This window comes from Rattus rattus, chromosome 13, assembly GCF_011064425.1.
Source record: "Rattus rattus isolate New Zealand chromosome 13, Rrattus_CSIRO_v1, whole genome shotgun sequence".
Classification (NCBI taxonomy): Eukaryota; Metazoa; Chordata; class Mammalia; order Rodentia; family Muridae; genus Rattus; species Rattus rattus.
In genome coordinates this window covers 65,324,488-65,347,192 of record NC_046166.1, presented here as the reverse complement: position 1 = coordinate 65,347,192, position 22,705 = coordinate 65,324,488, and the positions used below count along the sequence as shown (strand labels likewise).

At 42.4% G+C, this 22,705-nt stretch overlaps 1 protein-coding gene across 1 annotated transcript in view; it reads left to right on the top strand.

Moving 5' to 3' along the window:
- Agpat5 (1-acylglycerol-3-phosphate O-acyltransferase 5) overlaps positions 1-22,705 on the top strand; it is a 43,784-nt gene that overhangs the window by 3,140 nt on the left and 17,939 nt on the right. The window contains exon 2 of the mRNA XM_032918506.1: positions 15,802-15,871. Within this exon, the coding sequence (XP_032774397.1) occupies positions 15,802-15,871 (70 nt within the window). The remainder of the gene's footprint in view (positions 1-15,801; positions 15,872-22,705) is intronic.

Sequence of the window (22,705 nt, the reverse complement as noted above, 5' to 3'; positions counted from 1 at the left end):
TAGCATTGTGAAAATCCCATTTTGTGAGGCTAACACACAGATCACCCCAGGCTTAATGGCTTAAACAGATCAGTTTATCCTCACAGCGTGGAGGCCAGAAGTCTGAAATCAGGAATTAGGCTGGATTGCATTCCCTTTAGGATTTTGTCTTTTTCGTTTTTCTGGATGCCAGCCACTTTCTCTGACTAGAAGCCCATCTGTATCTGCCTCATAGTCAGTGCCATTTCCCCTTTTCTGCCTCAGGTCTCCATCCCCCTTTGGGTCGTGAGACATTTGCCATTGGATTGTAACCTGTAAGCCCACCTGGATAATCTACGGTGTTTGCGGTCTCAAATCCTTCATTACACCCTCAAGACTAGTTCAGAACAAAACAAAACATGCATTTACTTGTGTAGGTGCATGTGTTCCATGGTGTGTGTGTGTGTGTGTGTGTGTGTGTGTGTGTGTGTGTGTGTGTGTGTGTGTGTGTGGAGGCCGAGGAGAAGGCGATGGTCAGGAGTCACTTCTTGCCTTCCATCATGTTAGTCCAAGGGATTGAATTTAGGCCGTCAGGCTTGGCAGTAAGCGCCTTTACCTGCCCAGCCATCTTGCCAGCCCAGAAGACTGTGAAATTGAGAGTGAGCTGGGTTTTATTACTTAGATATTTTCAAAATAAGAGAATGTGCACAGCTTCGATGGATTAGGATGTGGATGTAGAGTTTGGGACCACCATCCCGTCCTTTAAAATGACTTGTAAATACTCAGTATGTTGTTGTTACTTCTTAGTTATTTACATGCTAAGTAAATACTTAGTTTTACATACTAAGACATTTTCGTTTTTGCTTTCTTTGATTCATAAATAAGAGGAGGCTGCTGTCCTTTGTTCTGGTTACCTTATTTAGTCTTCTATACTACCTTTATTTTTTATTTTCTTGATTTATGAGTTTGCGAATTTACCTCGTGTATTCCTTAAGCAGAACACATAATTAGATGTCTGGTTTTTTTTTTTTTTTTTTTTTTTTTTAATAACTGGCTTCTTGCTCGTGTTTTGGTACTCTCTTTTAATTTTTTAAACATTTATCTTATCATTTGTATGTGTGTGTGAGTGTTTTGAATGTATGTATGTATATGTACCACGAGCCTGCTTCCAGAGGCCAAAAGAAGGCATTGGATCCCCTGGGACTGGAATCACAGATGGTTGCAAGCTACCATGTGTGTGCTAGGAATCGAACCTGAGTCCTTGAAAGTGCTGTTAACTGCTGAGCCGACTCTCTTGCCCTCTTTTCATTCTTAATTGATTCTGAATAGCTGTCTCTTGATAGCTGATAGTGTACCAAAACCCACAAAATGAGCAAACAGACCCTTCAAACCAGACCTCCTATCTTAGGTGTGACATTGGTTTTTTTAATTTCAAACTTTTATTCATACTTTTATATGGTCAGATCACAACTGACTTTAAGATTATTTCTAGATAGCTTCTTTGTAAAATCAAACAATAATTTTAATGAATATATTGAACATATATTGAATATATAATGAATATAAATGAAAATATTTTTAAAACATGGCAAATATAAAATCCGTGTAAATAAAATTGTACCAACCCTTCTTGGTATTAGTTGAATAGCTCAGGCTGATAGCCCTGGTTGCCCCTACATCATAGATGTGAAGAAGAGGTCACTTTTATATTGAGAGTTTATACATGACAGGATGAAGACACTGGTCTTTGGTTTTGCTTTTATACAAAGAGACTTGGATTGGGCCTCCTGGAGACGCAGAATAAGAGACGATGTGTGCTCTTGAGCCTGAGTCGAAAGCAAACTTGTAGGGAGCTGAGCAGAAAGTGTTTAATGCCGGCAGAGGGGCGACTGGGATAACCCCCCCCAATAAACGACAGCAACTGTGTTGCTACCATCGTTAGTTGAGGTAAAGCTGGGTTTATCACATCTCTAATCAAAGATTCTAGATGAATATTCACATAGACTGTAGTAGTCATGACAAAAAAGAAAATGTTCTCACTCAGTAGCTCAGGTTGTCTTAAATTCACTTGAACTTAGAGTGAGCCTCCTGCTTCAGCATCCCAGGTCGTAGGATTACAACAGTAAGCCACCACACCTGCCTTTAACATTCTGAGTGTATGTATTTTGAGTGGTGTGTGTGTGTGTGGGGGGTGTGCATGCACGTGAGTATTCAGGCCAGCTAGCCAGCACACTCTTGGAATTTGCCCATCTATCTCTAAGTTCTGAAATTCCAGGCGTGTTCCAGACATGCTCCGCATTTCTTAGACATGGGCACTCGCGCTTCATAATCAGGTCCTGATGCTTTGCAGAGCAAGTTCTTCTACCTAGTGAATCATCACCGCAGCCCTTTTAGCAATTTTTAAAAGTTGTTAAAAGTTGATGTGAATGGGGTGGTCAGGGGTACCCGTCACCAAGTCTGATGACCTGAGTTTGATCCCCCGAACCCACATAGTAGGAAAGAGCTAGTCTCAAAAGTTGTCTTCTAACCTTCACAAGTACAAGCTCAAGTACCCACGCCCATACACAAACAGATATATCAGTAGGTAAGTAGATGATGATGATGATAGATAGATAGATAGATAGATAGATAGATAGATAGATAGATAGACAGACAGACAGACAGATATATCAGTAGGTAAGTAGATGATGATAGATAGATAGATAGACAGATAGACAGACAGACAGACAGACAGATATATCAGTAGGTAAGTAGATGATAGATAGACAGGCAGACAGATGTAGGTATAGAGAGATGGCTTAGTGGTTAAGAATGTTTATTACTAAGCATGAAGACCTGAGTTCAAATCCCTAGCAGCCACATTAAAAGCCAAGCATGGCTGTGTGTGCCTGCAGCCCCACCGCTGTGGTGGATGGAGACAGGAGGATCACTGTAGCTCGCTCGCTGCCACCTTAGATCCAGTCTTAGTAGAAACCCTTTCTTAGGGGAAAAGGTGGAGAGTGATAGAGCAGGACAGGAGGGTTCTCTAGCCTCCAGGAGTATGCATGGGCATACACACACGTGTGCATTCACCGCTCACGCCCACTCCCCAAAGTTAACTCCTGTTCTCAAGTGTTAGAGTATTTCTCTTCTCGTTGCACTGAAATCCAATAAAAGCTGGTTATAGGTATTTGCAGACGGTTTAGTGCTGCAGTGTGCCTCTCCTCAGTACCTGGTGAATACTTTTGCCACCATTGCAGTGCTTCAATTTGTTATTAACAGTTAGAATTTACTTTAAAATATATTTCCCATTAGCTTTGACTGCTAACCCCCTCTGACCCAAATCCTAGCATTGATAAGATACAAGACTCTTGGGTTATCAATTGTTTACAGATTTAAATTTGGGACCCTGCCTGAGTCTCCAGAGTAGCTAGGATTATAGAGGCCTGCACCACCACTCCTTGGCTGAGACCTTTATGTAAAATACATTTAAAATTTTCAGTGTACCTGCTTATGTTACAGAATAGTTTGAAAGTGCTGGGGTTAAGATAGTGTTTACGTCTGAGGTGCTGCTGTTGATGTACAGTGTGCAGACTCTTGACTTCCAGGGCTTGTACTTTGTACAGAAGCTCCTTTCAGATTCTCAGAAACAAAGACGTTCTACCCCATGGCCAATAAACTGGTTTGTCCTTTCTTTGGCACTGTCTTATCGAGCATCCTAAACTCTTCCTGAGTCAAGTTTGCATCTGAATCTTGCTGAAGGCAGCTAAATTCCTTGGATGAAATATGTTTACTTAGAGGGGACTCAGGTTATCCAGTCTGACCCTTGTATCAGGTCTGAATTCTTTCCACATTCTGCCTGCTATTCACTGGAATCTACTATCTGTGATCTTTAAAAAAGGTTAATTGTTTATGTGCTCAGTTAGCTCCTCTTATTTATCATCCTTGTGACTCTTTAAAACCCTAAGGTGCTTGCTTCGTCTAGCTGGGAGCCAAGCTGGGAGCCACAGAGCTGGGTGGACTTGGGTGTGCCTTTGCTTAGGCAGAATAAGCAAAACCTTTGATTCAGGAAATTGTTTCCCAGGTGTAGTTCTAGTCTGACACAACTTAAATCTAGCAATTTACAAGACAGTTTTCAAAAACTATGATTAATATTTTGTTTCTATATCTTTTGTAAACATAAAACAAACTTGGTCTTTGTTTCACTTCTGAAGTCTTTTGTAAAGCAATGTTTTTATTTATTCCTTGAGAATATTCTGTATTGTGACCATATTCTTTTTCCTCCCCCAGTTCTTGCAGACCCTCTGCCCCTGTAGTTCTGTTGTTGTCGTTTTACATTTTTATCGATTCTTTCTGAGTTTCACGTCTTGCACTCCAGTCCCACTCATCTTCCCGTCCTTCTGTATCCACACTCTGCCAAAGAGAACAAAAAATGGAACAAACAGCAACAAAATCAGATCTCTGTGGAAGCTGAGGTGTCTCAGTGTGTCCCACAGCACACCCTTCAGCTCAAACAGCTTTACTTGCAAATGCTCTTCGCAATGAGTCATTGGTTTAGTTCGAGGCCTCTGGCTTCTGCTATGCTATCAATATTGGGTCCTCACTGGAATTCTTCTCCAGTATCCTGTCGTTGCCCTATGTCATGGAGATCCTGTAGATTAGGATCTGCTGGATAGGCCCTTTCACATACTCCAGCAGCTCATAGATGAGGTAGATGTTGGTGTAGGCCAACTCAGAGCCCTGGAACTGGGCCTGAGTGGTAGCCGAATTGGTCAACCTGCCAGTTCTCCTGTACCCACATCACCAGGGCCAGCTCTGCTCTACTGTGCTGCCCAGGCGAGATATGAATGCTATAGCCAACAAGAGGCAACGCCAGCTCTCCTGGTCTTACTGTCCTCAGGGCCAGCTTTCCTGCACTGTCCAGTGCCATGCTCTCCTGAGTGCTACAGCTGGTAAGGAGTGTGGCTAGCTCCGGGCAGTCCTTGGGCATCAACATGTCTCTAGGCAGCAGCCTAGACCAGGTACATCTGAAAGGCCTTTGGTGGTAACATGGGCCATAGACAATGACACAGACACCGAATGCTGCAGAGTCATGGACACGGACATGGCCCTTGACAGCATTATGGCCAGGACCTCCCCGTGGTCGCAAGTAGCTATCCAGGCTACTCCTATCAGGCTGTTCCTAAGTACTCCAGCATCTCCAGATCCACCTCTCCTCATGTGCACATACTGTTTTTTTCTTACCCATCTCTCCGGCTTGCTTATCTTGGTGGTGTCCTCCACTCTACCCACACAGGCAGGGGTCCTCTGGGTGTCCTCTCACCCAGCAGTACCACGTGGTATTGGGTGGGGCCTGTGTAATCTTTTAACGCCTCATTTGTCTATTTTATATAACAGATGCAATCAAACATTGAAACATTTGAGAAAGCCACATTTCCTAACTGCTTACCTGCACACATCTTCCTTAAGCCTGTAAGTAGTTTATTGCGAAACTTTAGATTTCTTCCAAGAGCTGAGGGAACTTGGGAATTGACACTTCTTAATGGAATTAGAAGTTAATTCCTTCTGAATGTTCGTGTGACAGTTTCTTAAGACAGTGGTTGATAGTAATAGGTAGAGAATGTAACGCTAAGTAATATTTTCCCATAAGGGTTCTTGGAACTTGGGTGTCCTAGACCAGCACTCTGTTTCAGGTGCTGTGCTGGTGTCTAGTGGGCGAAGAACTATGGAGCGGGGAGACAGGCAGTAACAAGACCGTTCACATTGACTGCGATGTGGCCTTGCTTAGCCTCGTGCGTGGAAGGTAGATGGTTAGAAAAGTTTCTCTGCACAAGGGCTCTGAAAAAGGACCCGTGCAGAGTCATCAGGACAATCCAGGTAGAGATGCTGGTCAGTGTAGTGAAAGAATACATGTGATGAGAACGAAGAGAACCCTTCCAGGTCTGTCTTAAGAACAGCTAATATGGGGGCTGGAGGAGTGGGTTACCTCAGGGCAGAAGGGCAGGTACTGCCCTTCAGGTGACCCGAGCTGGCTTCTGTGTCAGGCGGCTCACAACCACCTGTGACTCCGGTTCCAGAGGGATCCAGCGCCTCTGGCCTTCTCAAACACTCATTTGCACATGGCAATGCACCTGTGCACACAATTAAGTTAGAAATAAGGTCTTTAAAACAACAACAACAACAACAACAATAAACCCACTAGCAAATATGACTTTTTGGTTGGTAACAAACCTTTGCTGAATGCTGCTGTATACCAGTCTTGTCAGTCATCCTTACAAGGTAGGCATTATTCTTAGCTTTTTATAGACATTGAACAGGTCCAGGCAGTTCCTTTGTGTAGTCTTCATGGCAGTCCGGTTTGGGAGCTGCATTTTAAGACGTGTTTACAGGTGATAATTGAAGTGAGTTCACTGTTCTTGGGGTATTCGTGCTGTAAAAGCACAAAGAAGCAATTAGAGAAAACACCCGAAAGCTGGCTTTCTTGGATGGTGGTTTACCAGCCCTTCTAAATAGAAGGAAAGGAACTCTGTACGGTAACTTCCTTCTGGGATGTTTCAAATGTGCTTCTGCTTATTACAAGTTGCTTTGAACCCTCACTTCAAGACAACTCACATAGTTACATGGCAGGGAGGCAAAGTGATTCTTAGTCGATACCAGAGGGAACGCGACGCCAGAATTGCTGCAAAGACTTCAGGCTGTGTTGAAGGCCAGCCTCCGCTCTGCTATACCATTCTCTGGTTTCGGTCCACACCAACTGCTCCTCTTTGCATCATAAAGATAATCTATAGTGTATTTAAAATTAATCCTCTGTATAAATCCTCTGTTCAGACTTGTGCTGCTCCCTCTCTGCCATCACCGTGTCCTTACCTTGTGCCTCAGTGACATCATTTTCGTGAAAATAGTATGTCGTAATGTGTATGCTATCTCCTCTCCAAGATGTAGTCAGTAAAAGGATAATGACCTTCCTTTTGAACAAAAAAGGGCAATACCTCACAGGGAATCCCGTTCTAGAGGTTCCGTGTCCCTGTGTTAAATTTTACTTTTAAGGAATGGGGGCTTTGGGATGCTTTGCTAAGATGGTTGTGTTTATCTAAGGAGGTTCACATTACTGAGACTGTTGACCCCCAGGAATATGATAAAACGGGTAAAGCAAGACAGTGAAGAAGAATTCTGGGACTGCCAAGAAACAGAGAAACCTTTGTCTGAGGGTTTAAAAGCCTGTGGTTTTAGAATTTTTAAAACTGCAGTGCACCAAGTTTACTTTGTTTCTCTCATGGTACCAAAGACAAGTCAGATAGAAGTGTTATGAAGGGGTTTGAGTGTCTCTGTGTACATGTAAGAGGGGGTTCACAGGCTAGCAGCCTTGCTGCCATGTCTACAGGAATTCTAGGATAGGAGATAAATGAGTTCACATCTAGCAGAGTTATATTAAGTTCCAGTCATGTGCTAGGCTAGGGACCAGTGTTGTACATTGATAAAATGGTGTCTGTCATTCAGCATAGAAAGAAGTTGGTTAATAAGAAAAAACAGTAACTGTGTAATGAGTTAAAGACTAAAATAAACACATAAACAAATAACTTTGGAAATAAGGAACAATGCAGCTGAATCTCAGAGGTGTTTGTTTTGTTTTGTTTTGTTTTGTTTTAAGCGAGGTGGGAGCTGTTCTTTGTATTAGTAGATGACTCTGAGTTTTATGGATCATGGTGAATGTCACTTCTCTGTGCACCTATAGAAAGAAGGCTTTGTTACCTTTCTAAGGGACATTTTTTGTTAGATGATGATGATGATGATGATGATGATGATTATGGATTTCTTACATATATCCTTATAGTTAATATTCAGAGTGAAAAAAGTTTCTTGAAAACAAAACATTTTGTTTAATTAGGGTAGGCTCTTATTTAGCTTAGGCTGTCTTCAAACTCATTGTGTAAGGTGACCTTGAACTTTGCCCCCCCCCCTTTGGGAGGGTGCCAGGATTTATGTGGTGCTTAGGATCACATGCAGAGCTTCAAACATGCTAGGCCAGCACTCTACCAACTGAAGTGTATCTGCAGGCCTCAGATGTGAACGTTGGTGAAGAATACTTGTTAAGGCATTAGGATCTTAGAGTGAGAAGCCTGGGTGTAGTTCTTTTCCTTTGTCACACTGAAGCAATTCAACTTCTCAACCACAATTGGGAATGGAACACATCTGGCATTCTGTTTTGAAGACTTTAATGGTGGATCTACTGGCAACTTGACTGGATTTAGAATCACCTAGGAGATGTGCTTCTGGGTATGCCTGTGGGATGTTTTCAGAAAGGGTTAACTGAATGTGTCCTCATCTGTTAGGGTGGGGCCCTGCCCTCAATAAAGAGAAAAGAGAGGAAGGAGCATGGTGAGCAGCAACATTTATCTGTTTCCCAAGCAAAATAAATCTGTGCTCTCAGGATTTCTCTGTGTAGCCCTGGCTGTCCTGGAACTCAGAGGTCCACCTGCATCTGCCTCCTGAGTGCTGGGTCTAAAGGAATACCCACCAGGCCTGACTAAAATAAAGCCTTCTTAAACTGCTCCTGGCAGATACTTGGACACAACAATAAAAAAAATAAATGCAAAGACCAAATGAGATAATATGTTATATTTTTTAGTTAAGAGAATAGTAGGTAATAGGTGGTGAGACGAAATGAACCTTTCTGAAGAAAGGACAGCATTGAAAGACATGCATGCTGATTGTAAGTTTCTACTTATTTCACATGGTAATTCTGCATTCTGATCATTTATAAAATGATTATGTTTACTAATTTAACCTTGTTACGAAGTATAATTTTACTAATCAGAAATTTAGTAAATTTATTATTTATTAATGAAACATTTCAAATTGGACTCAGAAAAAGACCACGTTTTGCACATATTATACTAGAAATTCCTTAGTAGGTGGAAATTCTGTTTCTTAGTATAATAAGCATAAATCCAGTAAATCTTTTATTACTATAAAATACCGTGCAGTCACATGAGCAGTTGTTTTGTGAGATCAGCACTGGAGTATGTTAGTTTACATCAGCGCTTACTCAGACAAGATGGCTATCGTACAGGGCGTGGAAAGTTTTCAACTTCTTTGAAACCTGTGGGATTATTTTGCCAATCATATGTGCTGTCCATGGTTGGCTAGAGTGTTAAATGGCACATGATTGTTTGATGTACCTAAAAACAAATTAAAGAATTCATTTCAAATGATTGTAAGCACAGAGTTTAAATTGTGCAAGCAGTTTTAGTGAATGTCCTTGTAGCTGCATTTCGGTGTAATTGGAGGGATATGGGCTAGTTAACTATTTCTTTTACTTGATGACAGTTTTGAATAAGAAGTGTATTAGATACAAAAATAATTTAACTGTTGAACACACACACACACACACGCGCGCGCGCACGCACACACGCACACACACACACACACACCCTGTATGCCATCACCCCTGGCATTGATTCTTACCAGATCGCTGTTCAGGTATACCAGGAATATATGAAGTAGTTTATGTAGTCTCATTTATGCCACGGCAGTCCTGTGAGGAACAATTATTTATCATACTTTACAGTTAATGAGATAGGTGTACATTTCTTGTCTAAGATGGAGGCCTGGGATTCAAATGTCTTACTCTGTGTCTGATACTTTGCAGCCTATGTTCTGAGTGACGGTCATGTTATGAAGGGCAACCTCTTCAGATTGTGTAGAGAAAGGGCCCATTTTATTGAAGTTAATGTTTTTACATGGCAGAAAGGAACTAGGAAGAAGTGAGAAGCCCTGGTCAGGGGTGTAGAATTATGCAGTGACTGTGTAAAGGAAGCTACTGTATGGGATAGCGAGTGTGGGGAATGAGTGTGACACACCTCAGGGAGGTCACAGAGACCCACACTGGCAGCTCAGGTCTTGCTGCTGAAGAAGGACTGCTTTGAAAATGGGAAGTTTATGTCCTCGTTAGAGGAAGTTATACTCCGACTCTAGGCTCAAGACTGAGGGCAGAGAACTTTTCTTGTGCCTGCTATTTCTTAGCTGTTTTCACTCAAAATCATTCTTATGCCAAAAGGGCATATTTTGGGTTGAGTTACTCTTTCAACAATATTTATATTTGAGAACAATGAAGTGTTTTTTCCTAACTATGTATTGTATTTCAACTTTTTCATGCAAAACATAGTGGGCTTTGCTGAGATAAATGAAGAACATACCTTTAAACTTTGAAGTTCCTCTGTGTCACTGACAGAAACACATGACAGGGAGAAATGGTTTATTTTGCCTCCTACTCTCAGAGATTTTAGTCCCTCACAGCAGAAAAGCTTGGCAGAACAGCTCAGTTGGTGGCAACAGGAGTGTGCTCACATGGTAATGGACCAGGAAGTGTAGAACAAAGCCAGAACTAGGGGCTCTAGTAACCTACTTCTGCCTGCAGGCCCCACTTCCTGAAGGTTCCACCTATCCCCCAAAAATAAAAACAGTGCCACCAACTGGAGAACAAACACCCCAAACATAAGTCAGTGGGGAGGGAAGGAGAGAGGGAGACAGAGACAAACAGAGACAGAAAGACAGAAGCAGAGAAACAGAAGCAGAGAGACAGAACATGCCAGCCTTCAAGTAGTTTACATGAACAAATTAAAAACTAACCAGAAATTAATTTTTAGGAGTATTTGATTTGTCTGCATCTAATTAATTAACTGAAAAAAACTATTTCCTTTCTCTAAAGAGACTTTAAATGGACCATTTTTTAGTGTGCGTGTGTGTGTGTGTGTGTGTGTGTGTGTGTGTGGGTGTGTGTGTGTGTGTGTAGGTCAGAAGACAGCTTTCAGGAGTTGATATTTGGCCATGTGGGCCCTAGGGATCCGACTTAGGTCATGAGGCTTGGCAGCGGGGGTCTTTATACAGAGTCATCTCACTGGCCTTAGATAAGTTTTGAAAAAAGTGAAAGAATCTAAAGTTACTTGAATGATTATATAAAATTTAAAAACATATTTTCCTATTTCTTGTATTGAAAATGGTTCGTGAATAAAGTTACTAAAGTGAATGGAACTAGAAGGTTCACACAGTGATGTCTTTAAAAGTCTCCGCTACATTTAATATGTTGTTTGTGTTTATTTTAAGATTTCTGTTATGTTCAAAAGGAGACATCGTTTTACTAATGCAAAACAAAGGTATAATGTGATGATTCCGAACATCTCTGTTGGAAACTCTGGGTACTCCAGTCAGGGCTGAAAACAGGCCATGGGGATCGTGACTGCAGTCAGTCTGTACAAGGTGTCCTTGTGCCTCTCCTAGGACTCTGAGTAGGACATGCTGTGGTGCAAAGCAGCCATGATGAATGAAGCCTGCGGTTGGGCTCAAGGTAGAGGAGTGAATAGCCAAGAGATTGGCCCCAGAGAGAATCAGTGATTCAAGGGCACCGGCAGTTGTACCACGAGCTACAGTTTTGTTTTGTTTTTAAAATTTTTTTTTATTTATTTATTATATATAAGTACACCAGGAGACGGCATCAGATCTCATTACAGATGGTTTCGAGCCACCATGCTGGGACTTGAACTCAAGACCTCTGGAACAGCAGTCAGTGCTCTTAACCACTGAGCCATCTCTCCAGCCCCCATCTACAGTTTTTATCTGTAGATAGTTTATAAATTCTTAACCCTTTAAAACAATTCCCCAACCTCACCCTACAGATCAACTGCCCTGGAACTCATTGTAGAAGCCCAGGGTGGCCTTCCATTCACACAGTCCTTTGACACAACTTCCCAAATGCTGGGATTACAAGTATAAGTAAGCTACTATGCCTTCTTAGCTTTTTGAATTTTGAAAACACTACAACCATGTAATTAGTTATATACTTGTTAATATGATAACAGTAACTGGGACTGGAGAGATGGCTTAGGTTGCTTTTCCAGAGGGACCCAGGTTTGATTCTCAGGAGCCACATAATGGCTTACAACCATCTGTAGCTATAATTCCTAGGGATCTGATGCCCTTTTCTGATTTGTGCAGGTCCCAGGCAAGCTCGTGCTGTACAGACACACATGCAGGCAAAAACAGATGTCTTCCTCATCGCTCTTCACCTTTCATATTGAGGCAAGGTCTCTCACTTGAACCCAGAGCTCACGGATTGGCTAGTGTAACTAGCTAGCTTGCTCCCTCCCTGTCTACATAAGCTCAGATTACTGACAGACCACCCACCATGCCTGCTTTGCATGCATGTGAGGACTAGGGATCAAAATTCTAGTTTTTACGCTATGGCAAATGTATTAATCACTGAACCCCACCCCTAATAAGCTCCATCATCTGTCTGTCTGTCTGTCTGTCTGTTATTTATTTGGTTTTTCAAGCCAGGATTTTTCTGTGTAGCCCTGGTTGTCCTGGCACTTACTCTACAGACCAGGTTGGCCATGAACTGAGAGAGCTGGCTGTGTCCACCTCCTGAGTACTGGGGTTAAAGATGTGCTCCGCCCTTCCTTCCCACCTTTCCCACACCCGAGCCCCTACCTCGGCTAAAAGTTCTGTCTTTTAAATGAAAACTTTCGGGGCTGTAGGTGGCCGGTGGTTAAGGACAAGTAGGTCTTTTGCAGGGGATCCGAGCTCAGTTTCCAGAACCCATATCCAGCACCTGTTACTACAGGGCTGGGGAATCCGATGTCCTTTTCTGCATTTCCAACAGGACCTGCACATGTATGTGCACGTACACACACAGACACACAATTAAAACCAAATCTTTAAAGTAAAATATTTTCTTCCCCTTCATATTAACAATGTAAAGCCCATACATAACCTTTATACTTGAAAGGACAGAAGAAATTTGAATTATTTTGGATAGAAGTGCTTATTCATTCTTGGAACTTTAGAAATGTAGAATTTTTAAGATTATATATATATATTAGATGCATAAACACTATTTGCATTCTTTTCTTGATATATTAATGCCTATTAAAGTACTTACAATGATCTGCATCTGTTTAAGACTCACAGTTGTCCCTTCACTTTGCTTTCAGACCATTGGCAGTTTTACACAGGTAGGGCAGCCCTGTAGTGTTTATTTCTGGAGATTGTAAGCAGTTATAGATTAAATGAAGTATAAGAGACTCTTACTCGGATATCTCCTCTGAGATAACGCTTTTTGGCCTCTTCACATTTCAACTGGAAACAGCAATTCTTTCAATAAGCTGTGGCACATATGGGCAAAAGTTTGGTTTTTTTAAAAATATATATGTGCATACACATACACACTTGAGTCTCTTGTACGTTTATATACATAAGTACAGAGATAAAAATCTCCTGGAAGGATGTGAATTAAATTCCGGGTGTGTTTGTTTGCTCGAGAGGAGGGCTTTCTTCTATCCCAGGATGGCTTCCAAGTCAGTATATAAAGCAGAGGACGACCTTGATGGCTCTGATGGTTCTGCCACCACCTCCTCGGTGCCGCCATCACAGGTGGGTGCTCCTGCGTGTAGTGAGTGCACACACTTCAAAAGCACTCCTGCCTTCTCAGCTTCGTGAGAAGTTCAGATGCTGCCTTTGTTCCTTTTCATGTAGCACTTGAATGGTATTTCTCCATTCTCTTCCCTAGTTGAGGTCACTGTTTATCTGGACACCACTGCAGATGTTTGTGAACAGTTGGTGACTTTGTTGTTTAGAAGTGAGTCTCCTAGGCGGTGCAGAGCTGACTATTAAACGAGGTCTGTGTGTCTGTCGGTTGCCCTGCTCTCTGTTGAGCACTGTATCATTGTGGGCTTTGTTTTCTTTCCTTAAGATGAGAGAAATTCACTGGTAGAAACAGGATTACCCAAGAGGCAGCTTTCTCTGCAGAGCTTTCGAATCATGCTTGTGTCCAAAAAGCAATAGTAGACAGCTGTGGTTCTTTAAGATAGAGATGTGGAATCTTAAGCTGACCTTACCATTAACTGATCTTTAGATTTTTGTTTTGAACAAGAAACTTATGCCATTAACTGATCTTGAATTTTTTCTTTCAAGAAACTTGTTATTTTAATGCCTTAGCTCACCTAAGTATAAAATCAGTGCTGGATCGGGTGGTTTACTTCTAGTGTCCTTGCATGTATTGAATATAATATTGATGCACACGTGCACACGTGTGTGTGCGTGTGCGTGTGTGTGTCTGTGTGTATTTGTGTGTCTGTGTGTGTGTCTGTGTGTGTGTATGTATGTGTGTGTGTGTGTGTGTGTGTGCGTGTGTGTGTGTGTGTGTGTGTCTGTGTGTGTTTGTGTGTGTATGTGTTTCTTTGTGTGTGTGTGTGTGTGTTTGTCTGTGTGTGTATGTATGTAGCTGTGTGTGTGTGTGTATGTGTGTGTCTCTGTGTGTCTCTGTGTGTCTGTGTGTCTCTGTGTGTCTGTGTGTGTGTGTGTGTGTGTGTGTGTGTGTGTGTGTGTTGTTGCTGGGTGGCGGACCAGGACTTAAGGCATACTAGGCAGGTGTTCTACCAAGGAGGTGGGGGTGGGGGTTGGGGGGAGAAACTGGCTCTTGCTGTGGAGCCCAGGCTAGCGTCAAATTCCTAATCCTCCTGCTTTAGCCTCTTAAGTGTCAGGGGTTTCTTTCAGCCATGCACCACTATATCTGGTTGAAAGATATGTTTGGATGGTTTGGGTGTTCTCTTCAGCTTGGAGGCTAGACATTATCTCTAAAGAACCTTACCTAACACATACATTTACCTGAAACACTGCCATGTATCTGTAGTTCTTGTGAAGTGTACCCCAGAGGTCCTTAAATAGCTCTACTTTGTTGCTAAGAGTGATTGATCATGAGCTGGCATCCCAATAGTAACTCTGCACAGGTCAGCTAACCATTGGCTACTTGTTTTATTTATGTCGTTTGTGAACTTCATTAGAGTAATCAGTCACACGTGCACACACTCACTGCGCAGTTGTCTTAGAGCAGTGACCTTAGTGTAGCCTTGACATCCTAACTTTATATCATGTAGCCACGTTGTCTTTACGGAGGGCTTGTTAATGCCCTTTTGGTTTTTGTTATCGTTACGGTATTTGTGAGTACTCTCACAACCAAGAAGGCTATCCTTTCCAGCACGGTAGACCCCTTGCCTAACTTTGGCATAATCCTCAATGATGAAGTATAAGAACAACAACTAAATAAAAGTGGGGCCTCAAAGGAAGAAAACAGATGAGCAGCAGCAGTCGTTCATCCCCTTGAAGCTCCTTTCTTCTCACTGAATACTTAACACTTACAAAACGAACAGTGAAAACCTGTCCTCATTCCTCGGTTTAAAGATAAGGTGTAGCCCGGAGGGAACAGCGCAAGTGCTGTAGTCCAACCGGAGCCCCACGAGAGCCTGACTTGATGTTCCAGCTCACAAAGACCCTTCTGCTCTCCCTGTTGAAGTCCCCTTAGCTCCTTAGTCTGAGTTTTGTTCCACACACAAGAGGACCAACAGAAGACTCCAACACAAGGCTTTCATTTGGTCTTACGTTCAGAAACCCTTTCATCTCATTTCCTAAAATATACCTAACAGCTCTCTGTTTAAAAATCCTTAAGATATAGAGTATGTTCATACTATTTGTGTTATATCGCACTACCATTATTATGTATATGTCTGTCTCTTCCACTGGACTGTAGAACTTCCTATATTATTAGCGGTCAATAACTTCTTGTGGATTTTTCTTACAGGGATATGCATCATTCTGTCTTACTTTATGATCATTAACCTGTCCTACATTTAAGTACTTTATAAGCGTGAGCTATTTATGGTGTGTGGGGCTCCCAAGAGAACTCCGATGTTTGTTAATCATGGACAGAGCTAGTCTTATTGTGTGCTTGTCAGTTTTCTTTCACATTCTTTTTTTTTTTTTTTTTTTTTTTTAAACTGTCAAAGTAATGATTCTTTTTGTCTTCTCTTTTAGATATTGCTATATGGAGATTTGCCAAAAAATAAGGAAAATGTAATATATTTAGCAAATCATCAAAGCACAGGTTTGTATTTCATTCGCATGAAGTTGGGTTTTTCTAGAAATGGTAAATGAGCACTAATCTGTACACACACACACACACACACACACACACACTTTAAGGACAGGGTCTCATGCGACCCAGACTGGCCTCACTCTCGAAGTAGGGAGAATGGTTTTAAGCTTGTGACACACCTGCCTTCATCTCCAGGGTACAGGGAGCTTTGTATGCCTGCCTTCTGTGGGCTAGGCTGCCGATTAAATCCAGGGGCTGGGTACGCTCTGTGGGCTGGGTATTAAATCCAAGACTTCATACAAGCTAGACAGGCACTGTCCCATCTGAGCCACATCCCCAGCCCGTCAAAATAACATTTAAGGTCATTTATTTAGTTTGTTTTATTATGTGTGTATGTATCTGTGGGTTTGAGCTTGGGAGTACACTTGCCTATGAAGTGCAGAAGAGCACCAGCTCTTCTGTGGAGCTTGGGTTACAGGTACCTGTTACCTGCCCCGTATGGGTTTGGGGGAGCTAAACCAGGGTGCTCTGAAAGAGAAATACATACTCTTAATGGCTGAGCTTTGACTCCGGCCTTCAAACTATTAATTTTATTTTTTAAGAAAGATAACTTACAGACTTACAAAAAAGTGAGGTAACTTTTGAAAATGAATTTGCTCTGGATTTTGAATCTGGCTTGCAATTTTCTTTCTTTCTTTCTTTTTTTTTTTTCTTTTTTCTTATTCGTTCTCTCTCTCTCTCTCTCTCTCTCTCTCTCTCTCTCTCTCTCTCTCTCTCTCTCTCTTTCTGTAGCAGTTAGGGTCTTATTGCTGTGAACAGACACCATGACCAACATGAGTTTTATAAAGGACAACATTTAATTGCGGCTGACTCACAGGTTCAGAGGCGGGAGCATCCCAACATCCAGGCAGGCATGGTGCAGGAAGAGCTGAGTTCTACATCTTCGTCCGAAGGAAGCCAGGAAGAGACTGAGCATCCTCAGGCAGCTAGGAGGAGGGTCTCCAAGCCCACCCCACAGTGACACACTTCCTCCAACAAGGCCACACCTTCTTATAGTGCCACTCCCTGGGCCAATCATATGCAAACCATCACATTCCACTCCCTGGCTTCCATAGGCTTGTGTGAACACATGAGTCTATGGAGGCCGTACCTGAACATAGCATAATAAAGTACATTAAAGTACATTTAATTGAACTTCCAAAGTCCCCATAGTCTATAGCAGTGTCAACAATGTTAAAAGAAGTTCAGAGTCTCTTCCAAGATCCATCCAGTCACTTAACTGTAATCCCCAAATTAAGACAGGCAACCAGCTGGGCAAACTTCAAACCCTGCTGTCTCCATGTCTGTTGTCAATGGTCTTCAGATCTCCAACTCCTTTTTCATCTTTGTTGACTGTAACAATTTCTTTCTCCTGAGCTGGTTCCACTCCCTGTGAGCAGCTTTCCTCAGCACACAGTCTGTGACTCTGGCATCCAAGGCAGCTTCAATGTTACACTTGTTTCAATGTCTGGGATCCACACATGATCCTCCAAAGGGCTGGCTTCACTTCTCCAGCTCTGCCCTCTGTAGCAGTTTAACTTCAGATTAATCCACACTACTCTGCTGCTGTTGTTCTTGGTGATCATCCCATGGACTGGTGTCTCCAATAAACTGGGGTCTTCCGATGCATCTAGGCTTCACCAATAGCCTCTTCTAGACTCTCTTCATGGTGCCTTAACTCCTTTGCATGACCCCTTCAGTCCTGGGCCATCAATTGCAACTGAGGCTGCATGTTCACCAGTGGCCTTCCACGGCCTCTCACAGTGCCCAGCCTCAGCTGCTCTTCATGACCCTTTCATGCCTTCAAAACCAGTACCACCTGGGTGACTCTTACACATTACCAAGTCCAGTCACAGCACGAGGTACAACCTTGGCATATCTGGAACACAGCTCTCAGAAAACCTTCCCAGAAGGTTTCACCTCCGTGGTGCTGATCTCTTCCTTAGCTCCAGCTAAGCAGCATCAATTGTCCAGGAGTTTCCTTCTCCTCTTGACCATAAAGCCAGAGACATGGCTTTATAAGAGACATAGCCTCCTTGTTCTCCTACACTTCTAACTCCTTCACTGCCTAAGCTTGGCTGTCCTGGATCTTGCTCTGTAGATTGACCTTGAATTTAGAGATCTGCATGCCTGTCTCCAGGGATTAAAGGTGTGTACCACCACACTCAGATTTAAGTTTTTCTTCACCTAGAATTTGTCCTGCTCCAGGTTGGCCTTGAACTCAGAGATCTGCTTGTCTTTGCCTCCTGGGATTAAAGGTTTGTACTGAGTTGCAGCTAGGAGGAGGATCTCCAAGCCCACAGTGACAAACTTCCTCCAACAAGGCCACACCTTGTAATAGTGCCACTCGCTGGGCCAAGCATGTGTAAACCATCACTCTTCCTTCCTTCCTTCCTTCCTTCCTTCCTTCCTTCCTTCCTTCCTCCTTCCTTCCTTCCTTCCTCCTTCCTTCCTTCCTTCTTCCTTCCTCCCTCCTTCCTCCTCCCTCCTTCCTTCCTTCCTTCCTTTCTCTTTATTTCTCGGTAAGGTCATCAATGTGAGAGGTATGGTTTTGTCCAAGGCTTTTCTTCCCCATTTCCTGGAATAACTCTTTAGTCCATTCAGTTTTCTTTTTGTAAGTTATATTTGTAGAAGTGGGATTCATGGACCCAAGTAAGTCTATGCATTTTAATTCTTAATTCACCTAGCCTTTTATTTACTGTGAGATATATTCTTGCTATGTTGTCCAGGCTGGCCTCAAACTCACAATTCTCCTGCCTCCATCTCTGGAGTAATGGGTCACAGTTGTGTGTGGCCACTGTTTGCACTCTGTATGCTTGGTTGTTAAGCTGCTTATTGGTATACTAGTGACTGCTCATTTCCTGGACACAGTGTTGTTTAATTAGCTATGTTCCTGCTGACTCTTTAATCCTTGTAGCTTAGTTCTAGCTTGCTATTTTTCCATCAGAGAAGGCACAAGACTAGTTTCTATTACAGAACTGTATTTACTCTAAATTGGGTTAAATATTTAAAACTACCTCTTTTTGAATGATTAACAATGAATTGTGAAAATTATGCCTTAGTCCTGCATGCAGTCCCTTCACGGGGTGCCTCACAGCTAAGAGGCCAAATGATTGCCTAAAGTGTGCTTTAATTCTCCAAACAATTTACTTCCTTGACAGTCCACTTCCTGTACTTTCTAAAACATGGCTACTTTGGATGCATGTCTTCTATGGTTCATTTTTATTGCTTTGAAAAGTACAGTACCTAGCATCGCAAAGCTAAAAGAACCTGACCAAGGATGATATTCTGAAAGGAAAGTCACTTGTGTTGATGGCTTTCTTTTCTTCCCAACCCCATCCTGTTGGGATTGGTGGCTCTTGTACCACCTGTACCATAGCTAATCCAGAGGTAAAGGAGTTGAAACAAGTTTTTCTCTGTTTGACATACTGGTGAATTTAGTCAGACTGATGGAACAGTGGCTGAAGCTCCAAAACTTGATAGGGATTTTGATATCAAATTATTATCCTGGGTCATGTTTATGGGACTGGCTCAGACTCTGCATTTGACTTTGAGTAGAACCACAAAATAGCCCAGAATGACTGTCTGCTTCTGACCAGCCTGTCCAGACACACTGTCTGACCTTTCTCACCACAGCCTGACCTTGTGCTGCTGAGGGGAATTTTTACTTGGCTCGAGTCTCTAGATGGCCCAGGGCAGGGCATGGGCCATGGCAGCATCCATTCTTCCACACTGCAGTTCTGTTGATCAGAGGTAGATCCCATTGAAGCAAACTGGAGCTTCCCATCAGTGTCTTTCTTCTGAGTTTTATGGAAATAACCTTTCTTAATGGACTGCAATCCTACAAGGACATGTGCAACCTCGTACCCTAACACTTCTGGGGGCCGTGCAGTCACAGGGGTGCTGAAGACACAGCTGTGCTTATGATTCCACAGCTGTCCGAGCTGCTTTTGCATTCCTTTACAGCAGCCTGGGGGAAAGATCTGTGAGTGAGCAGCAGATAAAGAATTCCTATTTGGTATATGGGATTTTAAAGTAACATGGCAAGCAAGAGATCCAAGCCAGGCCACACTGACTAAGCCAGCTCCTTTCTTAGTCTAGAGGGACCTTCCCCGACCCTGCCTCCAAGTGACCTGCTCTAGGTCTGATAACAGCCTTTGGGGTTTGAGAACATTTTTTCTTTTTCTGAGGCAACTTGAAGAAAGCTCCCAGAACCCCTTGCATGTTAAGCAAGAACTCTTCTGCTAAGGCACACAAACGCGCAACACACACACACACACACACACACACACACACACACACACACACACACAACATAGCCTAAGAGTGCTACATTTTGAATGTCTTTAAAAAACCCACAACTTGGGGACACACCAGAGGAATGGCTGAACTGCATTATAATTGCATATTAGTCTATGCAGTTAGAAGAAGGTATGGAGTCTTCCCTGATAAAACTGTACATATAAAGGGGTCGGGATTTAGCTCAGTGGTAGAGCGCTTGCCTAGGGCGCAAGGCCCTGGGTTCAGTCCCCAGCTCCCGAAAAAAAAAAAAAAAAGGAAAAAAAAAAAACTGTACATATAAGAATATGCATGAATTCCAGGCTTCCAGAGGCTTCTAACCAGCAATCCACGGTGGCTTTGTTTCCTGGGGCTGACGTATTTAGGTAAAGAAGTGTAAGAATCACAATCTCTTGAAAATGTAATTTACAGAAAGTATTTGGGACTGCTGTTGGTCCAGCCTGTTCACCCTCACGTAGTACTTGCTGGCCTGACGCTCATGTAGAGTTGATGTTTATATCAGTTAGTCTCTCTCAGTCGCTGCCTTTACTTGGTGTCCTGCTGTCTCTCCACCCTTACTGATATAAACTGCAGACTCCAGAATTGGGATTACTCCCCTCCCTCTTGTCTGCTTTTGACACTGTCTGCCTTTAAAATCCATTCCTGTTCATTTGGTTTCGATGACAGTTTGCTGTCTGATATGATATACGGTTGAGTAGATGGTCATAGCCGAGGGCTATGCATTCTGGGAGGCCCTGCTCGTATGCGCTGCTTCTGTGTGTTCTGTGCCAATGGGCAGGGTACCCAGGCTCCGAGCCTGCTGGTTGGGTCTGAATGATTTCTGTTGATAGAAGCTCTAAGGCAGTGTACCTAGTTCCAGTCATAATCCCAGTGCAGTACCTGGCGTATGGGTGATGTTTAGCAGTACTGTGATGATGGTGGTTAGAGCCCAGTGCTGGATCCATGGGCATACATAAACCCTTAGTGTCATAAATAACACCAAGAATTAGAAACTAGTGAGACGCAACTATACAGATGAGGAAAACAAGGTTCAGTTACCTGTTCTCTCTTCAAGTTAGTGGAAACATGGCTTATGGCTAGATCACTGCCAACAAATTCTAACTTAACCAAATTAGATTACTCTTGCCAGAACACAAAATATAGATCTTCCTGTGAATGCAATACATTTCCTTCTATCTGAAACAGTGTGCATACGTGGAGTACAGCGTTGAATCTACTTCGTACTCTTTGACTGTCTGTACATCTATTTTTGTTTGGGACAAGGTTTTACCATATTAACACCAGGTGGCCTGGAACTTGCCATATAGGCCAGGCTAGCCTTGAACTCACAGAGGTTTGCCTGCCTTGGCCTCCCCAATTCTGAGATTAAAGACCAAGCTTGCTTGTAAGTTACTTCTTAAATGTTATTACTAAAATTTTCAAATGTAAGGTTATGGTTCAGGATGGTTTATCTTGTGTGCATGACATACTTTAGAATATTTATATATTCTCTTAATAGCTTTTAGATGGTGTACGAGAGTCCAGAATATAATTGCTTATTTAAATATAAAAACAGATTTACTGTTCCCTGAGCTTAAAAAAATAAAAGTCTCAGGAAAAGATACCGAACTTGGCTTTTACCTATTCATCTCGTGTATACTCTGGGTATTCACTGGCCAGGGAACGCTGTGGAGCAGTGGTTCTCAACCTGTGGGTCACGACCCCTTTTAGGGGAGTCACAACCCCAAAGATCCTACATATCCGATATTTACATTATAAATCATAACAGTAGCAACAAAATAATTGTATGGTTGAGGGTCAGCACAGTATGAGGAACTGCATTAAAAGGTCACAGAATTAGGAAGGTTGAAAACTGTTAGCATAGAGCCTTCACAGAGTTAATCCTCATTGTTTCTGTAGACAACTTTTTATATTAGATATTCTTCTCACAGACTTGGTTATATCTCCAAGATTTAGCTAGAAATAACTGTGTTTTATAATCCCTAATTCAAAACAATTAAGATTTTTCTAGTTGATTATTCATATTTAAAGGGATAAAATTCTAGGATATTTCATTTGTGTATGCATTATAAAAGAATTTTAAATGGTCAAGAATTATACTATACTGGTGTAAAAGTGCCCCACTTTGATAATCTTTAAACTCCAGGCTTTGTAATGTTCACTATGGTTGGTTGTCCCTCCTCTACCCGTCCCCTACTTTCTTTCATGCTAGGATAGAACGCAGGACCATGCACATGATTGGGATGTGCTCCATCACTGAGCCACACCCCCTCCATTTCTGTTATTTTTTTATTTTGAGGGATTGTCTAACTAAGTTACCTTAGTGAGCCTTGAACTTCTGCTTCAGTCTCCCAAGTAGCTGGGGTTACAGGCCTGTCCGTCAGCCTGGCTGTAATATTTGTTGTTGTTTTAAATTAGATATTGTCTCCTTTAGCTCCACTTGTTGTCGTTCTCATGGCCTCGAATACACTTCAGCAACATCCCTATTCATACTCCTGAGTTCTT